Here is a 24251-nt window from a genome sequence, read left to right on the forward strand (position 1 = left end):
TTTATTTTTTACTCCAAGATTTCTATATACCTTAACAAGTTCAGATTAAAGCATATCAAATATTCTACCTAGGTTAAATAAACACGTAATTGTTAATCAAAAGCATATTTATTTTACCCCTGTTGTGTTGTTCGATTTTTGCCCAACCATATTTAATAATTTATTTGTGACGTACAATGTATAGTACATGTAAATAATGAAGAGTTTTATAAACCTTTGTTTAAAAATGAAATTTTTGCTTAACATTTTTAATAAAAAGGCAAATCAACATCCCCTCTATAAACCAAATAAATACTTGGAATTTTATACGATAGGTAATTATACTTACCGGTGGTTTTCATTGTTTATTTCAGATTAGAGTCAATAACCACCAGACTTACGAGTTCCCGCACCGTCTCCATACAACAGAGAAGTTCAACATTGGTCGTAGAAGGTGACGCCAGACTTTGTCACGTGAAATTTTTATAAGAGAACTATACTCACAATTAAAATGGACGTAGACCTTCTACATACTCCTTTTGAATGTACTAGCTACTCACTTCAGGAACATTTACTTTTAAGCATACTGAAGAGAAATACCAATGTATACTTCTAACCGTTCCATTTCATCATCAGTCTATCAAACGCATGCTTTTAACAATTCTCAAGCTTAGCAATGTGTGAAAATATTACTTAGATGCAAATATACACAATACTTTGAACAAACAAAAATAAAGGTGTTATTTTCGAATCATTTGGTTATGAAGTTATTTGAAATATTTGCATGTAATACATGCATTTACAAATTTTACTCCAGACCTCATATTCTGTATAATGTTATAATTATGCATTTAGCTACCTTTTTTTTTTTTTTTTTTTTTTTTTTTTATCATTTTTCACATATGTGTGATTGCTAAATACAATGATAGCTGTCAAACAAAATCTTGTTTTGTGTTCTTGTTTTACTTATCACTAGCTAGTCCTAATTCGGAAAAAGCATAATAATTTACACTGCCTCTCCAAGAAATTCATCTGAATAACGTTCAAAATTGTCTATTCTTTTCAAAATTAGTAATCATTTATCTTATAGGTATCCACTGTAATTTGCATTGCTACAACAATTCTTAATGGTTAAAAAATTGAAGAAAAAACAGTACAATACTTCTTTCACACGGAAAGTAAGATCCTGTGACCAAAAACTATCCTAGATTCTCAGATCAAATATCTATAATTACACTCTTAAAAAGTAGGCTTAATATGTTGTATCATCGCTGATACATTTAATTTAGGCAAAGGAAAGAATATCCACATATCGTTATATTACATTGTACGTAGAGTCCACGAAGAACTTTGTTTGAAATTACATTTGGTATTCATGAGTTTAATATTTAATTTTTTTTAAATAATAAACTAATTGTTAATTAAAGATACTTCTGTGTAATCTAATGGAATAAAGCTTTCCATGACCACACGCATGATTAAAACATGTTCAAACATCTCCGATTTCAGGTAAAGTTAAAAGAATTAAATATTTGTAATAAAAATAATTATTTAATGCTCCCAGAGATCTTTGAATATTTGATTGGTGTAATTTGAGTTTATTGGTTTAAGGTTCTTTTTTTTTTTTTAGATATCGATAAGGTTACCCATTATTTTGATTTGCTTTCCAAAGCAATTTTGTTTATTTGTTATATTTCGTTAAATATTTCCGCAATCTTAGATTTTTCAAACCAACTGAGCATCCGTATCAGTTGATATGAAGTAAGAATTTAAATTTTATAAGTGAGACGAATACATTAGATAGCTCAATAAAAAAATATTGAAACTTTTGCAAGATTAAGGTAAAAAGCGTGTCTTTTTTGGATCACGATCCCCCCTTGTTTTTTGACATGCTTAACCTTAACCCTTTTGGTGCCTCAACATTGCTTTTTGTTGTTGACGATATTATTGTAATTTTATAACACCTTTGATCAATACTGTTAGAACCTGAGAACTATTAAAATAATATTCATCACTGAAGCTGGTTGCATTTATATAAGTTCCATTCTCTTTAAACAAAAAGTACTGTTTGGATGATAGACACATATATTGGAATAGAAAAATGTTCCAAATGCGAAGGACAGAGTCAGTTTGTATCTTCATCTTCATAATCGGTTTTGGACACATTTATGGTAAGATTCATGTCCAGCTTTAATGACTTTCCGTCGTTGTGCGTTAACAATTTTACATTTTTAAAATCTGCTTGAAAACTACAAGGCTAATTGTTACAATTATTAGTGTAAAGCATCTCTATGGTAAGAGAAATCTAGATATTACAGTTCATGACTTAACCACCCCGCGTCTCATGGGGAGAGCCAAATATGTAAAAAAAAAAATTCAAAAAATCTTTCCTTCTCCCACACTTGTGGGGAACAAAATTAAATGCATGGTTATGATGTTCATGAAGCCCACTACCAAATTGTGAAATCCGTGGCACCTGAATCAGGAGTTCAGACCCTAAGATTGGGCCCATATTGCCATATAGTAAAAATTAATTAATATGACAATGTCCTGATGTTAAATTGTGAAACAAACTGCCAATGCCATTGTACAGAAAATGAGGCTTTTTATTGAAAAGGGGGGAGGGGGTGATAAATATGCCCATATATTGAACATGTATGTTTACTTAGAGTAATTGCTGTGTGTCATCTTATAACAATTTTAACGTCATCTTGAAAACTACATGATAAATTGTCACTTGGCAATATTGGATTAAATATGCTTAAAAAAGGGAATCTACTTTAATACCCTATACATTGCATACTAGTAGAAATATGCTGTGTGCATTTTGTGTGCATTATAAATGTAACTGTGAATATTATAAAAGATTGATTATTAAAAGCCTGGCATTTCAAATTAAGAACTATGTTACTAATGGGGACCTCAAGGCCTGTGGGCCTCTTGTATTTGCTAGAATTGGTTTCTATAATCATAATAATTGAAAGGTACGAAGAACACAACTGAACTTTGTTCTTTAACAACATTTTAGCCTAAACTAACTCATTAAAAAGTTCTACGAAGTTAGTAAATACTACAACAGACTCATCATTTCAAATGGCGTCGGGTGACAGCACATTCAAAAATCGATATGATGTTTTATTGATTGCACAGCAGATGTTTACGATTTACGATAGATACGATACAATAGATGTTACGGTTGGCAAAATGGCGTTCTTGAGAACATTAGAGTGCTAGAATATTATAATTTTAAGTATTAACTCCATGAATTTGATAAATATTTCTGTTATAAGCAATAACATTTCAAAAAAAAGGACATAACGTAATGGTTGATTTATTAAATACTGTATATATAGAGACATATTTTTGCCCAGTATAATTTTTGCCAATCTTCAGCCAATAGTTTTGCTCCGTTTTGAATTCGCCTAGACACAGCTGTGTTTTGAGAGAGATAATTTGAGACTTCGAATTTAATACTAAGTCTTCAATTCGCTCGCTGAGAACATGGCCATACGGGGCGAAAATAAACTGGGACAAATATTTCGCACTATACACCATAAGTCATTTCATGAATTTTATTGTCTTATTGTTTAAGTTTTTGCAAACATTAGAATTGTCTGATATTAACGCATATCATGTGGTTATTGATTTGTCAACGCGTTCTTGTTGTTAGTACTACCTTTGCACGTAATAATCATTAACCAAACATTTAAAAAAAGACAGTGAACGATTGTCATTGCATCAAGTACTATAGCATTGAATCATGATTTTTTGAATTATACACTCTCATAACTGCAGCGGTGTGTGCATACAAATTGAGTAACGCGCTAACGCGCGTTACTCAATTTGTATGCACACACCGCTGCAGTTATGAGAGTGTATACTTCAATAATTTAATTCTGGTTGTAATACGCTTTCTGATTGGTTAAAATTTTTATTTTATATCGTATAAAGAATGTTGCCTACGTCATAGTAAGACTAACGTCAAAAACGTATCAATTCACCTGACGTTACGTTTGAATTTTGTTCAATTTGATGTCATTTTAAAGATCAAATGGCCGTTTTTATCAACAATTGATAGCAAATAAATTAAATTATAAGGAATGAATTCAATATTTATTAGTTTTATACGATATAAAATGGTTTGGAACAGTTGACGCTTTTTTATAAACCGCTTCGCGGTTTATAAAGCGTAAACTGCCCCAAACCATTTTATATCGTATAAAACTAATAAATATTAAATTCATTCCTTAAAAAAATCATGATTTAATGCTTATATTTACATTTTTTTAACTTCTTGCCTTGTCTGCAAATGTGATTCATACCTTAAAATTCCTATCTTATCCTAAGGGTAAGTTACTATTAATGGAAGAGCCACAGTAACAGCCACAAGCGTGAACTTTGATTTTCGCTTGTGACCTTGCAGTTTACAGCGTTCAACGTTTGTGACGTCATAATAAAACTCGTCAATTTGACCTTTGACTACTTGTTGCATTTAGAGGCATTTAAACATCACGGAATTTAATGGAAAAACACAGTAGAATGTAAATATATATAATTATGGGCATAAAGTCCCACCATATCCTTGTCATCGCTTGCGTTTATGCTATATATGCTTCTTTGAAATCTTAACATGTTTGTATATTTAACTTAAAAAAATAATTTTGTTCGATATTTTTAACCGAGATATCAAGGTAAAGTAAAAACTATTAAACATAACTTTACAATTAATACATTTCATTATGCTCAACAGCTTTAATGACTAAGATTAAATTTTAATCATTGTATATTAATTATAAAATCTTGTTTAAATAAGCCATCGCTTATTATGGGTCATGTAATAGCATTTGACATAACACTTTAAAAGGAAGGAATGAATAAATAATACAATTTAAATTCACGATTTGTGTGACGATTTTTCCACAAATCTGTGTGTTTCATTTATACCAAACTGCATAGTATATATTTATCATAAAAATGTGTATGAACTACTCACAAAATATGACCAGGGTTACTTATCATATCATTCTTTTATTATAAAAGTATATAATTTTAATTAAACAACCGTAGATATAAATGTCTAGACATTAAAAAACTACTAAGTTTTATACAGTTCTTTTATTTGTATAAAAATTATACAATATCAAATTAAACAAATAAAAACATATGAGTAAAATTATTAACACCTAAATAGACTATAATCAGCTTGCATGTACGAATGTTTTTTGACATGTTTTATCTATGGTCACCAATCTGATGCATTTTAGGATACGCTGAAATTTCTTCAGACAATGAGACCTACATTCAACTTAGTACTTATTGCATACAGGCTACAGGAAAAACGTACATAGAGTTCTTTGTCAAATCTTCAGAGGATGCTCATGTTGCATTAATGACCAATGACCTCTCCACACCACGCGACGATTGGAGCCAGTTTTTTGAAATCGCCATTGGTACATATTCAAACAGCAGGTCTTGTATTCGAGCACTAAGGCTTGAATGTAAAGAAATTGAATATCATGGAATATTAAACAGTACTGAATATATACAACTTTGGATTAGCTGGGATAAGAATAACATTCAACTGGGTATTGGGCCCAGAACCGATGGCATTGCAGTTGTCAGTCATCCTCACACCATTTCATATGACGTCAACTATCTTGCGGTGATGTCGCATTACTCTAGTTCGTGGAGATTTTATGAAGGTGGGCCTCTTCTTTTTATTTTTCATACAGTGTATTCATTTTATAATTACCAAAGTTTTAAAATGAAATAATCACAAATATTGAACTCACTATTAGTATAAGATGTTTAATAATTAAATTTAGAATACATCTCCAAATTTTACGTCTGATGCACTTATGATAGAAGATGCCATTTATTTTATTGGCAACGATTATGATAAATTCTTCCATAATGATATATCAACTGGCAAGAATTCCATTAAAATAAAATCATTTTTCTATTTCTATTATGATTTTTTATCTTTTATTGGTTAAAACTTAGTAAGTGATGGTTTGCTTCCGACCAACTTATTCCTTTCATGATCTCAATGTCACAAGCACACTGTCCCAGTTCTGACCATAAACCAAAGAATTTACCGCAGTCTCACTGATTTTATCAAACCTTCTTTCATAAAAAAATTAGCTAATTAAATCATATTTTTTTCGATTACTATTTAACAGAATTGACTTCATAACAATAACGTTGTCACCATAGTATATTATAACAACATTAACCCAAATGATAAAAGCACTTTGCTGTATGCTTTTAATTTCAAAGAATTTTTAGGATGTTATAGAAATCAATTTTTACATCAATTTTGATCCCATTACTAATTATAGTCCTTCGCTGGCAATTTGCGCGCTTTATTTTTAAAAATAGAGACAGACTGCAAGCCTGAAGAATTCAACAATACTTACATCGTAACAAATGATACAAGATGCAACGGAGTTACAATTTACGCATGTGCAAGTGGATACAACCTAACTTCCGGCAACCTAACCCGAGTGTGCAATATTGGACCACAGTGGATAGGCGACCCTCCGGTTTGTTCTGGTAAAGCATTTATTTAATTATTTTAAGTAATTGTGTTACTTGGTATTCAGGTGTTGTTTTGTCTATTTTATCGTCCAAACTGCTTCATTCAAGTCTGTGCAGGTCAAGAGAGTTTTGTTTAAAGCACAGTATTCACTTTTCACGGATTAACATTTTGTATTTGTAATAGTGATTTACCGAAGCAATAGTTAGATTATATTAAGGTGGATCTCTACACCAAATAAGTGTAGGAGATTTTTGTTGCATGCAATTGTTACCAATACTAGGCACAGTATTCAACAATAATAGACCTCAAAATACAATACACTACTTTCTAGAGAATTTTTAAAATATCAGTCTGGTTCCAGATAACCCCTTACTTATCAAATTTTTAAACATTTCTGTTTTAAAATTCTTATGAAAGTCAAATGTTATTAAGTTTAGAAATGAAAAACAAAAAAATCATGAATGAAGTTTGTATGATTTTTATTGGAATCCACATAAATATGAAACTAAAATATAAAAAAATGCTTTTAAGGCAAACTGCTGGACAAAATCCCACAAAAGCCTGAAAATATAAACAATATTCGTTGGTTAATGGGATGAAGAAAAGAAATTGAATGAAATTGAAAAATTAAAGGAAATACTTAATTATTGCAAAAATCTTGGTATGAAAGATCCTGTTTAAGAGTTGTCTTTCTTTATTTTACATGGTCTCAAATATCTTGGGATCAATTTTTTAATTAATAAAAATCACGAAGAAAAATTAAAAAAGAGAACAAGTCTATGCTAAATATGTAGATATAAGATTAGTAGTGCTTATGATAATGTTTGAAGCTGAAAAATTATATTTTTGATGAATGCATCATATATATATTTAACTCTTTATTACAAAATATTAGTAGTTAATTATATTATAAGTTGCCTTTTACTTTTTTAAATACAATAGTTATTATAAACAACAACCATACGCATAATAATACATACATTAGATGTCCATAGTGATACACATGCATGTGTGGAAATGAAAAACATGCTCCTTTTCAGAATTCTGTCTTTCCCTCATTTGGCTTGCAAATCCGGGCTTCCACTGCTATTGCTACCTAGCTGTATTTATTTTAATCATTGTTAATCAAAATACATTAGTTTAATGTCAAAGTTTCAATGAAAGTCTTTTACTGCAAATATTTTTTTTTAATTTGGAAAGTTAGGATCAATTCAAGAGATCGTACTACGGTACTTTCGTTTTATATTCATCATACATATATAGTTTAAATGAAAATTTGACATCTGCTTACCTATATCGATAATCCGTCACATATGTTTGATCGTCTGTTGCAGATGACATGACAAAAATGTATTGCCAATAGCAGCAGAGCAGGGAAACGGTATATTATTTAGATTCCACGTTTTCCGTACAAAACAGCTGATAATCAATGTTAATTAAAAGCTTTAAACAGGAAGAAAATTGACATATTTTCTAAGCGTTTTGGTGATTACATTCTTATCTCATCTCCTTAGTTAGAAGAGTTCAATTAAACGGTGTATAGCTATTTTGTACCACGACATAATGTTATTAATCCGGAACACAATGGCGTTTCGAACGGAAGTCAGACATGTTGTGACGATGTAGCCTTCCACCTTAAGTAAATGTTAACAATTAAGAAGGAATGGAGGGAGTGAAGCAACCGAGCCCTTCTTGGTCGCTAAAGTTTTACTTATTTTAATCATAATTAATTAGAACATAGCTCAGTTTTTCATTTGCTTAACTAAATAATGTTCAACATCATTCATAACCTTTTCACATTTGTTATGTTTTCGAAGCTATCGGCTGAAAGTTTAACGTCATACTCAACCAGGAAAATTCTTAACGATTAGGAGCATCAATTTACAGAATATTAAGCGAGTTGTGAATGAATGAAAAAAGGTTATGTTCTAGTGTTGTTTTCTAATTGAACAAGCATTCTGAGAGTATTGCATAAGCAATACACTTCCCCTAAAGGTTTGTAGAAATTTGTGAAAACAATGTACTGTTATGCAGAATATCATTTCTTACCGTCTCAACAGACCAACCCGATAACGAACCCGATTGTAATAATACATAAAACCCTGTCTATAAATTTTACAACACAATGCTTGACACTATTTTACAGAACTTATTTATTTGTTGGAAACAATAAAAGGAATGATCCAAGAAATGCACGATATTATTACTGACAACATACTTTCTCGTTTATTTGATACACTGAGCTCGATAACGAATCCGAACATTAAAAAATTGGATTATAAAAAAATAATTTTCTCGAAAATATGTCAACCAGACGCTACAAAAGTGTAACTTGATCTTAAGTCTGACATTTTGAAGCTGTTCAGAAAATTTCATATTATTTCTTAAACGCATAAAGAAAAAAAGTGTGGAAAACTGAAGTGGGACAGACAGACGGACGGACTGACGGACGCAGAGGAAAGCTATAGTCCCCTCCGGTGAAAACCGGTAGGGGACTAAAAATGGGCATAATCTGGGTTGAATAAAAGACGGAAAACATCAACTACTAAGCGGGTATCGAAATAATAAGCGTGCGAAAAAAATATTAATTTTCGGAAAAAAGAATATAAGCAAAAAAAAAATGCACAGTTTTATTGAATTCATACAAAAATGCTACAATTGATTATAAACTAATAATAACCAAACTAAACCCGAAATTACAACCCAACATCTCGCAAGAATCTACAGCCTTTATCTTTAATTTTGAAGGTGTGTTCCCATTTTGCACACATCTGATAATGGGATATAAAAGAATGGGTGTGATTTGTGTAGTTTGACAGTAGTTCTTATGACATCACCGCTTTAGTATGTTGCGGGTTACTTTCTGGTATTTCAAATTAGTAGCTGATCTTGCACAAAACATTCCGACAAAAATAATATTTTTGATATGATTTGATAAACCTTAAACTGAAGAGAGTTAAACATGAAAGTTTAAGTTTCACATTTGATAGGATTTTTTTCAAAAAAATCTTTACAGTTCTTGAAGCATATGTTACAACGGTTTTCTCTGTGCAACTCGACATGTGGTAGGAACCAATTCAACTAAGATCTAACAAAAGTGATCATCATGCAGACTTCTTTTTCTGCATTTAAAACTCGGACAAGATCAAAGTACTTATATTAATAGCACTTGCAATTAATAACTATGCCTAATACTTTCAACATCGATATATTTGAAAAATTGAGTGTATTAATACATGTATAACATCTTATTTTGCGTATATGGCAGGCTATTGTACAGTGAAGATTTTTCAACCTAAGACAATTTACCAAATTTAAAATAGGAACGTTTCATTTTTAGCTCACCTGAGCTGAAAGCTCAAGTGAGCTATTCAAATATCCAAATTTTGCACAAAACATCCTTATGGGAAGGCAAATATAAATTGCTGGAATGAAAAACTGATCTTTTTTCAAACCTCGAAACTGTAGGAAGAGGGGGGAAGGGTGCATTTTTAAAAATCTTCTCAAGAAGTACTGAGTCAAATTCAACGTAATTAAGCAAAAAAAAAATTTATGGAAAGGAAAATATAAATTGCAAAAAGCATGTGCTAATTCTGTTTTCAAATCTGAGTTTTTACGAAAATGATAATAAAGGAAAGGCATGTTTCAATCAGTTTTTAGCTTCGGTATTCCATACGAGTCTTGGTAAAATGGGTAGGCAAACGCGGGCCGGGACAAAATAGAAACAGGATCAGATCGAGATTTTTCAATTCACGTTGATAATAATTAACCAATGTCATTAAAATTTTCACCGGTATATTTACATCACTGTAAATATTGATAGACAACAATGCGTATTTTGGAATTAATTGATGATTGTTGATTTCCAAGTTGGTAAAATGGGTAGTGTGTCATTATAAGGTATATGGATAAGTTCAGTAAGTCATGGAACACACGTGTGGAGTACTTCTCAATTTATTCCAAAACGAGGCTCAAATCATTAAGTCGTACATGAAATACTTCTTATATCATTAACATATATTGTTATATCCCCCTTCCTAATTTATAAAAAGTTCATCACAAGGTTAATTTCAACGTCAATGAATGAAGTCACTTTAGTTCAATAAAGGCATTGGGATGATGTAGGTAATACAATTTAGCATTCTTTCATATATAACATTAACTGACTAGAAATTAATAAAATTTGACTAGGAATCAAACATGAAACACAACATGAAACTAAGTAACATGTAATGAACCAGGCTTCACCTGGTAACACAAGACAAGGGGTTATTATGCCCTTCTTCACTATCTGTGAACCTAACACAAATCATACATTTCACTCTTGCAGACGCTTTGGTGGTTTCACTACCCGACCCCTTCTGGTTACAACAACAGCTAGATCAGCTTGATTAGTAAGCAAAGGTTTGTTGAGAGAGATATCTGGCTCATCAACAGGTCTGTTAGACTTCACAGGAGACTTCGTTGGAGGGTCATGGTTAGTTGGACTGGGGTTTCGGGTACTGCTTCTGTCACTCTTGATGGGCCAGTGTTTGGAGAAGTTTCTGAGTTACTCTCTATTTTTGGCGACGGAGACAACTCTTTAGCCAAATGTTGCTTGTCCTCAAATGTCGTCTGTTTCGGCGGTATTCTCGTCCATCTTCTGTCTTGATGTTTTATGAGCGAATGTCTACCTGTCCTTTTACTACAGCTTTCTTCCAAGATTTCTCATTTCCTTATGGCCTTACCCGAACTATCTCCTTCTTGTAACGTTGGCAGTTCTTTGGCTCCTTTGTTGTAATAGTGCGTTTCTCTCCCCTTTCTAGAATGGAGCTGTTCTTTGACCTTGTCAGCATACCGTGGCTTAAGCATGTCTTCTGATACAGGTAATAAAGTTTTTGTTCTCCCAAAGATCCTCTGTCCTGCAGAATATCCAATATCCTGGCTGGATGTGTTTCTAAGGTCTAATAATGCTAGGTATGGATCCTTCTGATCAGTAACACTCTTGTTTATTAGGCGTTTTATGACCTTTACAGCATTCTCCGCTTTCCCATTAAGAAGTTTTTACGTGGTTGAATTCGTACGCTCTTGAGAATTCAGTAAATTCCTGACCATTAAAAGGTGGCCCGTTGTCGGAGACAAGAGTATCAGGTATTCCATGTCTGGCAAGGTGAGCTTTCAGTTTGCTGATTATGGAACTACCGATTTTACTATGTAGATGGTCCACTTCAAAGTAGTTCGAGCAGTAGTCTACTGTGATCAAGTAATCCTTGTTTTGGCACTCAAACAAATCACATGCAATAATTTGCCAGGGTCGACTCGGAATCTTGTGACTTATCATTGGCTCTTTCACTTGATCATTTGTATACTTGTTGCAAGGTTCACACTTGCTGATGAAAAGTTCTATGTCTTTAGCCATATTTGGCCAGTATAGGCTTTCTCTAGCTCTTCGCAAGCATCCTTGAATTCCTATGTGGGAGTTGTGGATCCTTTTAAGCAAGTTCGGGCGTATTGCAGTTGGAACAACTATACGTTCTCCCTTATAAACAAGTCCATCTTGCACAACTAGTTCCTCACGAAAAGGAAAATACATCTGGATTTCAGGCTCAACATTTGCCTTTGCCTCAGGCTATCCAGTCTTGATCACTCCTTTTAGCATTTCAATTGTTTCATCTTTTTCTGCACGTTAGGAAAGTCGCACACCGCAAATTGTCATCCTTCTCATGTAATCCCGTTGCAACTTCATAGTTTTTCCACACTGATTTGAAGTGTTTCCAGTTATTCGCTAAATCACCTTTCATGTCTAAGGCTCTAGGGAACGGAATGTTCAAAACAATTGGGTTGGAATATGTCCCTCTTCGTCGCCCATTGTCAAGTTCGAATTTCCTCGAAATGGTTCACAGACAATATATATTTGCACAATAAAGTTTGTCTCAGATAGTCCTACCGTTATTTTTCCAAGGATCGAATGAGTCACTCAAGCCTTGTATTCACTTCTGACAACATGTGTCATTATAAGGTATATGGATAAGTTCAGTAAGTCATGGAACACACGTGTGGAGTACTTCTTAATTTATTCCAAAACGAGGCTCAACTCTTATCATTAAGTCGTACATGAAAAACTTCTTATATCATTAACATATATTGTTACAGGTAGGCAAACCCGGGTCGACATTTTACGGGTTTGTGGACTTTTTTAAGAAGGAACTTTATAATTCATGTTTAATTCCATGCCTCTAAAACGAGGTTCTTTGTTTAAAGCAGTCATTACGTATGATAAACGGGTCGATCGGACAAAGATAAATTTGCTTGTTGTGCAACAGTTCGCGTGCAAAAGGAATCTTTGAAACATGCAAAATACATTGTTGCGGATTTTGTGTAGTAAATTGAGGTTAAATATTTCAATGCATCGACAGTTTTCACGTATGACGGTAGTGTTCGCTTGTTTTGATTTTCGTCTCGTTTTCATTATAACTCAGACAATTGTCTGTTTACATGCGCAAATTAAGCAAAATCGGATGCATTAAGGTGGCAGGGGATAGTTTCGAACGAAAGACCCGGTCAAAAGTTTGAAATAAAGGGAGAACCTGATGTTTGGCTGGTTATTTGAGGGGTATAAATTGGTAGAATATTTATTGCATTCATTTTGTAGATAGAGGAGCTCATGTCAATTTCATTGATATATGACACTTAAATGCTGGTAGCACTAGTACTTTTCAACAGATATGGAATGAAAATGCGAAACTGTGGCCAAAATTTTCACTTTCGGTGTTGTGCTTGAAAAGTAAGGTGGTTCAGAACCCGAAATGTCACTCGAAAAGAAGGTGAATGACACCCCCCCCCCCATCAATTGGTAATTATTTGCATGGGTATACATTAAGCTACCAATCCTATGATAGTTTATGGCAGTTGCTCGGGACTGGAGCGTGGTGCTGGACCCGTGAAAATGTGAAAAAGGGCAATTTTCCAGAAAATTTTGAGACCGACCCTAGCTATTCTATATAGTGTTATATGTAAGTTGTACTTGTTTTATTCTAAAATGTTTAAAAATTCTCAAGAGTCAGGACCATGTGTCCCCTGCATGCACACCAATTTTAGAAAACTTAAAAATCCACTGAAAAATTTAATCACATATATGAGCACTATCTGCCTCACATTTCCTCGACCAAAAAAACCCACTGTCCCCTGCCACCTAACGAAGTACTAAAATACAATTCATTTTATCGGTTATTCGGTATGATCTTTTGCGTAATGGTTGATTAATGCAATGTGTTTTGTTGAGATACTCAGCATTTGCTCGCTCGAGGTTCAAACAGTTTAGATAGAGTTTAATATTGCTGACAGAAATATGTAGGTATATATATGATTTATTTTGAAAAATAAATTGTGCTCTATATTTACTATATCTATTAACTAACCATATTTGAGTGTTAAGCTTCGAATTATAAGCAAGATACAGAGCTTTGCTCCCAATTCTATGTTTGTACACAGATTTGAGGCCATTTTACCCATTTTAAATGCTGAATAGGAAATACAAAGTTAAAAATCTTAAGCTGAATGTAAGAAACTCATGTGAACAAAATATGTCTCAAACCTTGCAGAATTGTGAGCCTTGAATCTTGCTTATAATTCTACGATTGACGCTGAAAGTTTGGCTGATTATAAGGAATGTCTCGCTAAACGTTAAATACTTGTACAAAAAAATCTAAAGATGATATGCTGTAACAACTCCCTGGGAACCCCTCTTTATACAATTAATAAAATGGAATCTACATCAATTTTGATAGTTTTTCCAGACACGAGTAATTAAAAACGACACCGTTAAAACGGTTTCCATAGTTCTGACACATTTCTGTTAAGGAGATTAAGGTACATGTACTATCGCTATTCCTAAGAAAATATTACAGCGGAAAATTACCCTGGTTTAAAGGTATTTGTTTTGTTTTTTAATAAAGATGAAATAGTGGGTGGGTCTTGGTAAAGCAGAGTGATAAGCCTTCAATAGATTAATTTGTATAGCTCTTTAAGATGTCACGTGACAACATTTTCATTCCAGTATATTCATTAATCAAGTAAGTAAGTGAGTAAGGTTAAAAAAAGTCACACGAGTTTACGCCTGGTAAACAACAGTCGTTTAATTATAATGGGGAAGACAAATTAAATTTTTGAATGATTTTAATTTGTGGAACTGCATTGAGGTACAGTTTTCTTCTTCACATCTAAAGGATTTTTTAAAAATAAAATACAATAACTATTATAAAATATTTAAAAAAATCAATAACTAGTAAGTAGTTGAGAAAGAAAATGTACCTATATGCTCTATATATTTTGATCGCTTTATAAAGTGGACGAGGGAGGGGGGGGGGGGCGGCGGCGGAACGCCCAATTTTTCTCAGTTGAGCGATGTGGCCCGATAGGCCTCTTGTTATTACCGTCTTCCATGGAAGACGATATAAAGAGTTGAAATAATTTACAGTCTCCGGGTTGTGCTCTTCCTCTCCTTTGTGATTGGTAGAAAATACATGATGTGAAAATTTACATTTATTTCATTGGTTGAAATACTGTTCGGCGCAAGGGAGATAATTTTCTGATGATCTTTTTCATGTACGAGTTAACAAATTTCGTAGATTTCAAATCTTAAAAAGAGGGAAAACGAAAAAGCTATTCAAATTGTTATTAATGAAATTTAGCCTCTTGATTTTCAGGTTCAACTAGTTGAAAGCAATATTCTGTAATATCTACTGAAATTATTTCGTTATATTTACATTTCCCAGTGTCTTTGCCTGTGATAACACTGCGTATTGATTTTGTACTTTGAAACCCATAACTACAAATTGGGGCGCCAGCGGGGTTTTCTTAGTTATATTTAAACAGTTAATCGTACAATGGCTTTAAATTATATAAATATAAGTAATAAGGAATCATTCTTTGAATATTATGAGATAATAATTCCGGTCGGGACGTGATCAAATCTATCATAAAGCCCTTCGGGCTTTATTGGATTTGATCACGCCCCGACCGAAATTATCACCTCATAATACTCAAAGAATGATTCCTTATTCCTTATTTCTTTCATTATTTTGTTTTTCAAATACAAAAATTAAAAAAAAAATGATGCGGTATGGTTAATATTGGTAAAGTTGTTTGAACCTTAGATAGGTAAAACTACGTGTAATAATTGTTAAACAAAATGCTGAATGCAGCGGTATTATAACTTTTTATCAAAATAATACGAGTCTACGACCCTCCTAAGATCTCTTTTACACTCCTGTATTCGATATCAACTTACAAGCTCGGGTAGGCATTTCTCAATTTTAGACACGCAGGCTTGAAAGACACATGATGGCATAAAAATGTTCCAAACGCCATGGTATGTAGAGGAAGGTGACATTTATATAAAAAAGAATTAAATTCTGTTTGATAACCAATTGCTGTTTAGGGTTCGCTCTTAAGACGGTAAGCTTTTTTAAAAAAAAAGCTAAACTTGTAATTTAATTTGAATCCAGATATCCTGTACAGTACGTATATTATGGTTAATGTTCAACGTTCATGTCAGTATAAATGCATTCCCACTATCTATGGTAGATATTGTTCTGAAATAATGAACCTTTGTAACATTTGTCGTCTGTGTTAAACATGCCGTGCACGGACAGTTTTCAATCGCTATGATTTTCTTTTTGAGGACGGAGAATGTCTTTTTCGAGTACAGAGAAACATTCTCCCCAGCCCCTAACGATGCTCAAAATATTGCTCGGAAAATCGTAAGCAATTTATTCGTACGACCGCCGTGACAAATGAAAGCTTAAGAAAACTCAGAGTCCCCTTTACTACTGTAAAATAACTATTACCAACATTATGCGTCATATGATGGGATAGATGAAATATTTGGACATGAATATATACATTTACTAACTGAATGTGTAGCGATGGGGGTTAAAAAGATTATTTGGGAAATGAAATTGCGTTTTTATGAAATCATGGCTATTAAAAATATTTGAAAATTAACAATTATACACATTTTATTGTTAACGATTTATATATTTTTGCAGCAATTTCAATATGCCCTGAGATACTTTCAACCGCCTCTGTCATCGTTTTAAGCCAAAACATACAGATTGGTGGAACACTGTTAATGACATGCGCAAAACACCATGCATTGGTTATCGGTAACCTGTTAAGAACTTGCCTTCCTAATGCAACATGGGATGGTGTGGAGCCTGTCTGTGAAGGTTGTATTTAATTAAGTAATTATATCCCATTTTATATTTTTTATTATTAAAATTAAGAGGGCTGACTGGTCGTGACAATTTAAAAAAATGTTAATCTCATTTGAAAAAAGATGAAGAAAATATTTAAGACATTACAGTTCATTTTGCGCAAATACAAGAACATGACTAATGATATGTGGATTTTCTAGCAAAGTTAAAAGTTTGACCTTTGCAAAAAATACGCTTTAATAATTAATTGTAATATCTAAAATTCTCAATTTATGGCTAGAATCCAAAATTTTACATACAGTAAATATTGCTAGCCGAGCCTTTCGTTCAACAGTGCATGCGCATCGATTGTCACCATTTTGGCGTGGCTCTCAGCAAAAGAGTGGAAAAGACTACGAATTTCGATAAATTTGGCTAGAAATGAATCAAATAGTGACAAACTACAATTGCGAACTGTATATCTTGTAAGAGAAAAAGAATAATAATTCCACGTGTGTCATCAATTAATGCATTATTTTATTATAAAGATATTTCAACATCGAGATCCGCGGAGTATATCAATTTCCCTTCTTCATCGAGTGCCTGATTTAAACTAACGTTTTAAGGTCGTACCAAGTGTAGAAATTTCTAAACACTTAGGGTTAAGACGCAGTATTTGTCATGTGCATGATCCTGTATATGATTTTTAGCTCACTTGAGCTGAAAGCTCAAGTGAGATATTATAATCACATTTTGTCTGTCGTCCGTCTGTCTGTAAACTTTTCACATTTTCAACATCTTCTCAAGAACCACTGGGCCAATTTCAACCAAACTTAGCACACAGCATCCTTAGCCTAAGGGGATTCAAAGTTGTGAAAATGAAGGACCACGCCCTTTTGCAAAGGGAGATAATTAGGAATTTATGAAAATTTTCGAGAAATTTTCAAAAATCTTCTACTCGTGAACCATAAGACCTGGAAAGCTGAAACTTGTGTGGAAGCATCCTCAGGTAGTGTAGATACAAAATTGTGAAAATCATGACCCCCAGGGGTAGGCTGGGGCCACAATGGGGGGTCGAAGTTTTACATAGGAATATATAGAGTAAATATTTAAAAATCTTCTTCTCAGAAACTAATCAGTCGGCAAAGCTGAAACTTGTGTGGAAGCTTCAGGTAGTGTAGATTTAAAGTTGTGAAAATCATGACCCCCGGGGGTAGGGTGGAGCCACAATGGGGGGTCGAAGTTTTACATTGGAATATATAGAGTAAATCTTTAAAAATCTTCTACTCAGAAACTAATCAGCCAAGAAAGCTAACACTTGTGTGGAAGCATCCTCAGGTAGTGTTGATTTAAAGTTGTGAAAATCCTGAATCCTGGGGGTAGGGTGGGGCCACAATGGGGGGTCGAAGTTTTACATAGGAATATATAGAGTAAATCTTTAAAAATCTTCTTCTCAGAAACTAATCAGCTAGGAAAGCTGAAACTTGTGTGAAAGCATCCTCAGGTAGTGTAGATACAAAGTATGTATTATGTATTATTGTACATTGTCCAGATAGTTTGTATTATGACTCCATTAAGCTGATTTTATCATACCTATTGTTTCTCAGGTGAACGATGTGGCCCATGGGCCTCTTGTTTTAATACCTGTTTATTTGTATAAAATTACCTGCAACATTTCATTGACAACTGCTGTCATTCAAAATCACGTGATGCAAAGAAAATTTAAAAGTTTGAGTCGATATGATATAAATTTTGAATTCTGAATTATCTTTAACACGTTTATTGGCAACTACTGTCATTCAAAATCACGGGATGTAAAGAAAATTTTAAAATTATATAAATTTTGAATTCCGGAACATTTTTAACACGCAGTCGCAAGTTTATTATTGCATTAAAAAAATTCAAACTATCAGCACATGCACACATTCAATTCTTTTACTAGTATTGACTTGTGCTTTAAACCGCCCAGCCTCATAAAACCATAGTATTTCGACATCCATTAAAATAAATGATATGTATACATGTAATACATGATTAAAATTAATTAAGGTCTTCCGTTTCCAACGGAAGACCTTATAGTTTTCGTACTGTTTCTTATTATTATTATTTTTTTCCCAAAATTTTGTGCACGCGATTTCTCGAAAACTATTCGGTCGATTTCGACCATTTTTTCTCAGATGATTGCCAGTGGTCATAATTCTAGAAGTTTTTTTAAATTTTGAAATCGGCACTTCCGGTTCCGATTTACGGCCGATTTTGTAAGTTTTTACGACTAATTTTGTGCAGACATAAACTCAGAGACTATCAGAGATAGGAATATGAAATTTTCAGGATTGGTAGACTATAGGTTGAAGTTGTGCACAATGTAGTTTTTTTGCGCCAGTGGCGCCATTTCTATGAGCTCGCCTAGGCTCGAAAATTGGGTACGAATTTCGAATCAAATTTTTCATACGTTTTGATCTGTATCTTTTTATGAGTTGATATTTTGTTAAAACATATATAACAAAAGTGGTAGATAATCAAAAGTTCTTTTCAACAAAATCAAGAAATAGGGGCTGGCCTCTTAAGTTAGGGGCCAAGACAGTCATAAACTCTATTACGAATAACTTAAAAATATAAAGATTTTGTAATGCATTATAGAAGCAAAGTTGTTGATCGTACCAATATCTATTTGAAAAAATCATTGCCACGCCCTTTTATTACGTAATTAGGGATTTTTAGGGGCCAAAGTACTTAAACTTTGACGAAAAATAACTAGAGAAGTATACATATTTTGTTAGACATCATAGAAGAGAAAATGTTTGAATAAATGATTTAAATTGATTCCACTTATCAAAACACGATTTTCTGTCCCCATTAAGGATCTAGAGGGCTGGCCCCTAAAATATTCAATCATTTGTATCTCAAAAATGATCAACAATTTCACATGGGTGTAAGAACAAAAAATATTTGTATTCTTAAGACCTTTTCAAACAAATCAAGAAAAAGGGGCTGGCCCCTTTTTTTAGGGGCCAAGGCCTTCGTAAACTCTATTACAAGTAACTTAAAAACGATTAAGATTTTGTAATGCATTATAGAAGCAAAGTTGTTGATTGTACCAATATCTATTTGAAAAAATCATTGCCACGCCCATTTATGACGTAATTAGGGATTTTTAGGGGCCAAAGTACTTAATCTTTGACGAAAAATAACTAGAGAAGTATACATATTTTGTTAGACATCATAGAAGAAAAAATGTTTGAAAAAATGATTTAAATTGATTCCACTTATCAAAACACGAATTTCTGTCCCCATTAAGGATCTAGAGGGCTGGCCCCTAAAATATTCAATCATTTGTATCTCAAAAGTGATCAACAATTTTAGATGGATGTAAGAACAAAAAATGTTAGTATTTATGAGACCTTTCGTATAAAACCAAGAAAAAGGGGCTGGCCCCTTAAATTAGGGGCAAATAGACTCCTAAACTCTATTACTCATACCTTAAAAATGATCAAGATTTTGTAATGCATTATACAAGCAAAGTTGTTGATAGCAGCAATATCTGTTTGTAAAACTCATTTCCAAACCCATTGATGACGTAATTAGAGATTTTAGGGGACTAAAATCTTAAATCTTTAATGTGCTGTATGTTAAAAAGCAAAACTCTTTGTTAAGCATTTTAAAGGATATTGACAATCGTATACATTATCTAAAAGGAGGTGGTTGAGGGGGAATTCTGAAATTTCATTGATATTTTAATCGAATCGTTTAAAAAATTGAACGGAAGACCTACTCGTTACTCGTAACGAGATCGTATCTAGTTGTTATCCTTTTTTGTTTTAAAAAAAACCCTTTGTTATATTAACTAAATTACAATGATGTGATTGTCGATGCTGTGTAACTTACTAATTTATTTTGTTCTTAAATGATAGTGTAGAATTCATTTTTAATTTAGTTAATATATTTTGTAGGAATTCCCTATTGTTCCTAGAAAGGGATTCCACTCTAAAATTGTAGCCAAAGAAGAGCATGAAGCTAATAAACTGTTTGAATAAAATACACACATTTTGATGAGTCAGAAAAGTTATTTTGATAATTATCTTTTAATTTTATATCTTACATTGATTACAGGTTGCCTTTTTCCGAGCGCAGCTGTAGGTTATCAGTTTAACTCGACAGAAGAACTCATCACAAGAATGGAAGAAATGAAGAAAGAGCTAAAAGTAGAAAGGGAGAAAACGAATGCCTTTATCCGGTCCAAGATCAGTGTTAAAGACAACCGTACCTCCTCCACAGGAATCGGTTTCGTCCTTGGCTGGGGTATCATAGGGTCCTTACTGATGGCCATATGTTTGTGTGATGCCGCACCCCTGTTGCGTCATATCAGGCATGGCGTTTAATGAAACAATACACGTACATGTATAAAGATCAATACATGTATAAATTTTAAGTATACAAAATAAGTACTATTAAACGGCACAAACCACAGTTTTCGGGGCTATAAAGCTTAAATGAGCTAATTTTTTTTATTTCTTTAAAAAAAACAACAACATATTTTGTTTAACAGTAAGCCTGAGATCAAAACTGAGTCTTAAAGCTAACATGTATTTATAGAAACATTTGGTCGACATATTAGTTAAGATCGCTCCACAACTGCGTATACTGCTAGGTCAAAACAGTCACACCTTCGTAATAATTTTTTAACAGCTATAAATACCGTTTTTCTTTTTATTGAAAAACAGTCTCATCCTGTACCTAACAAGCATTCTTCTGTGGCTAAAACACCTGTAACGGTAAAGAGAACTAGTCATCGCCTCTCGCATACGACTTTCACATGAAAGCAATGTTTTTTTTTTTCAAAAATAGTATTGAATAATACTTCTCCTAAATTTTCTGATGATGCTTGTATGTTTAATTTTTCATAGATGTTTACGTTAAAATGCATTAATATACGAATTATGTAATATAGATTTCGAGACAATTAGCATTAATAATCATATATGACAATTTTAAGACAAGGTTGGTTTACCTTGTAATCTGTGATTATTTTGGTTTCAGTAAGTCGCAGGGTAAGAGTAGAAAAAGGTTTAAATTCATATAGCGATTTCTCGTTCATTTTAATCTGATGCTGAAAATCCCCTTAATTTTATATTCCTTTGCTGAACATTGAGCCCCTTGTGACCCATTATAAGTAAGGTTTACTTGCTGACCTGTTATTAAGTTCTAAATACATATAATCCTAAATGAAAAATTTAGTTTTCAAATACTTTAGGTCAATATAGACAGTAATTGGAATTCTGATCGCGGTTTGAATTATGTATTGCATTTATTTAAACAATAAAATGCTTTCTTTGGTGATTCATTCGGGATATGAAGGTAGTGATCATTGCAAAAAAAAAATTTACATAACCCGCGTTATAACCCGAATGAATCATCAAAGAAAGCATTTTATTGTTTATTAACATCTTTCTTTAAGCCAATTGATAAATTGATTAGGAAAAGTCAGGAAAATTCACTAAATTACTGTTAATGTGCGTAAGTAAGTTAGCCTAAAGAAACAGCCAAATCGTCTCTTGTGAGACTTTGAGTCTGACATCGTCATGATTATTTCGTGCAGTCCGTGATTTTTCCTAGATCGCTATAGGTTTGGACCAATCGATAAACAGGGCGTTTCGATATCTGTCCTGTCATTTTCTTGTCAGTTTCAGCCGCTGTAGATTTCGACCATTCGATAAATGCGGCGTGTAGATTCCAGTCTGGCTGTTTCTATAGAGCAATGAATTAACTATAAGTTTCCGTAAGAAATAGTGGTAGATGTAAATATTAGAGTATCGTTGCATTTATTAGAGTATCGTTCTCTTTAGCTGACATGAATCATAAAAGCATTTGGTCGACATTAGTTACGATCGCTCCTCAACTTCCACTGGGGGTCGGTCGAGAAAGTAGCGACTGATTGTTTTCAGATCCAGTCATTCAGGCTGTACGGACTTCTAAATGCATGAATTACACATTGCAGTGAAATGTTTGTAAATATATTAAGGAAACTGCAATCAATGACACACAAAGCATATTTGATATTCCGTTATAGAATTTCCAAGGTATCCGTATTATTTTGCACAAATAGTGCTACCGTACTTCGCATGTACATCGAACACGTATGTCGTTCATACAGAGTGCATATCGTCTGCATCATTTTGAAAACCCCGATGGCACTACACCCAGCACAGCAAATAAATAATAGTTAATCCAAGAAAGAAACAACATAACATTGTTTATATTGATTTCGACAAAAGCACCCCGTCTCTAAAATCCATGCGGTCATTGACATTGTTCGATCTACCATAGTACATGGTTTGGGCTAAAAAAAAGAAGAAGCATTGTACGATGTTATAACATACACAAGAAACGTTCTACTATAATTAAGGATTTTTGAAATGCGTGTGCCAGGATTTCAGTCTGTCTTGTTTTGTCGTTCATTGGATATTTCTTATCAGTGCAGTTGTTGTCACATTTTTTTTGTTCACAGTGCTTTCGGCCTTATATAGAGGTTGTGCAGCGATGAGCAAAACAATAGAAATAGATAACTAATATGGCGGTAGTCGGATATAAAAGGGGAATGATGCGTATTTTTGAATTCATGTCAGCGTTAACAAGGGGTACCAACTGGATGGTAAATACATGTATTGGATTAAAAAATGTCCGGATTACAAAAGCCAATATCAGTTCATACGTCCATCTTTGTCATATTTGGTTTAAGCCCCTCTCACAATTGCGCACGAGCAGAAGCGACCAAATATTCGTGCGATCGAAAAAATTGAATGTGAATCGTTAATTGTTGCCGAAATAATCGCATATTTAAAAAGTATTCTTACGAATTTCGCACGATCTAAGCGAGCGTTGTGCGATGTAAACGCATTTAATCTTGCGATATATCTTGCGTCTGTATGCGACTCTTGTACAATTAAAGCAACTGTTGAAAGATAGTACGATAGGAACGTGCGAGAGACTAGATGATCGGATAATTGAACATGCGCCAATGTTATTGGACGTGTGATTATGCATTCCATGGTACGAATGATCGTGCGAGTCAGAGGGGGTATGTACTCCGCCAATAATCAGTAGACATAGTTTAAAGCGAGAAAAGATGCCGCCCAAGAGGATACAAGTATGCAACAGCATTTATTATCATACCTCAATATGATTATTCTATTTTATCTGATTGGTCTAGAAAGTCACCTGACGGGGCGATGTCATAGGAATGAAAAGCCGATATGAGCATACGATGTAGACATATATGATTAAATCAAAAACATTTAATCATTATGATTCTCTTTATATCTCAGAACCAACTTAACTATCTATGATTCATGAACGAAAAATGAGACAGTTACATGTGAAATCAAACAATCACGACGTTAATGTTGCGACTGTTGAAAAGTCAAACATTATTAGAAATCAACGTATTTTGTGTAATCATATGTTGCTTGGTATAATAAAACGTTTATTGCATTAATGTTCAGGGAATTATGAAGATTTATTCCCCAGAAAAACAAATTTCTCTCGGGCAAAGACCTCAG

The 24251-nt window shown here is 33.2% G+C and overlaps 1 protein-coding gene and 1 long non-coding RNA gene across 2 annotated transcripts; one reads left to right on the plus strand and one right to left on the minus strand.

The window, feature by feature from the left end:
• Positions 1–1735: 1735 nt before the first annotated feature.
• LOC128191382 (uncharacterized) lies at positions 1736–21074 on the plus strand. The gene is made up of 6 exons (XM_052863444.1): positions 1736–1740; positions 2059–2150; positions 5244–5681; positions 6361–6534; positions 16549–16728; positions 20806–21074. The coding sequence occupies exons 1-6, from the start codon at positions 1736–1738 to the stop codon at positions 21072–21074; spliced, it is 1158 nt and encodes a 385-aa protein (XP_052719404.1).
• Positions 6753–8162, minus strand: LOC128192890 (uncharacterized). The gene is made up of 3 exons (XR_008244570.1): positions 7812–8162; positions 7501–7620; positions 6753–7081 (listed from the first exon to the last, which is right to left on the minus strand). It is a non-coding gene; the product is annotated as an uncharacterized LOC128192890 (long non-coding RNA).
• Positions 21075–24251: the final 3177 nt, after the last annotated feature.

The sequence above is a fragment of the Crassostrea angulata genome, chromosome 7 (genome assembly GCF_025612915.1).
Source record: "Crassostrea angulata isolate pt1a10 chromosome 7, ASM2561291v2, whole genome shotgun sequence".
NCBI lineage: Eukaryota > Metazoa > Mollusca > Bivalvia > Ostreida > Ostreidae > Magallana > Magallana angulata.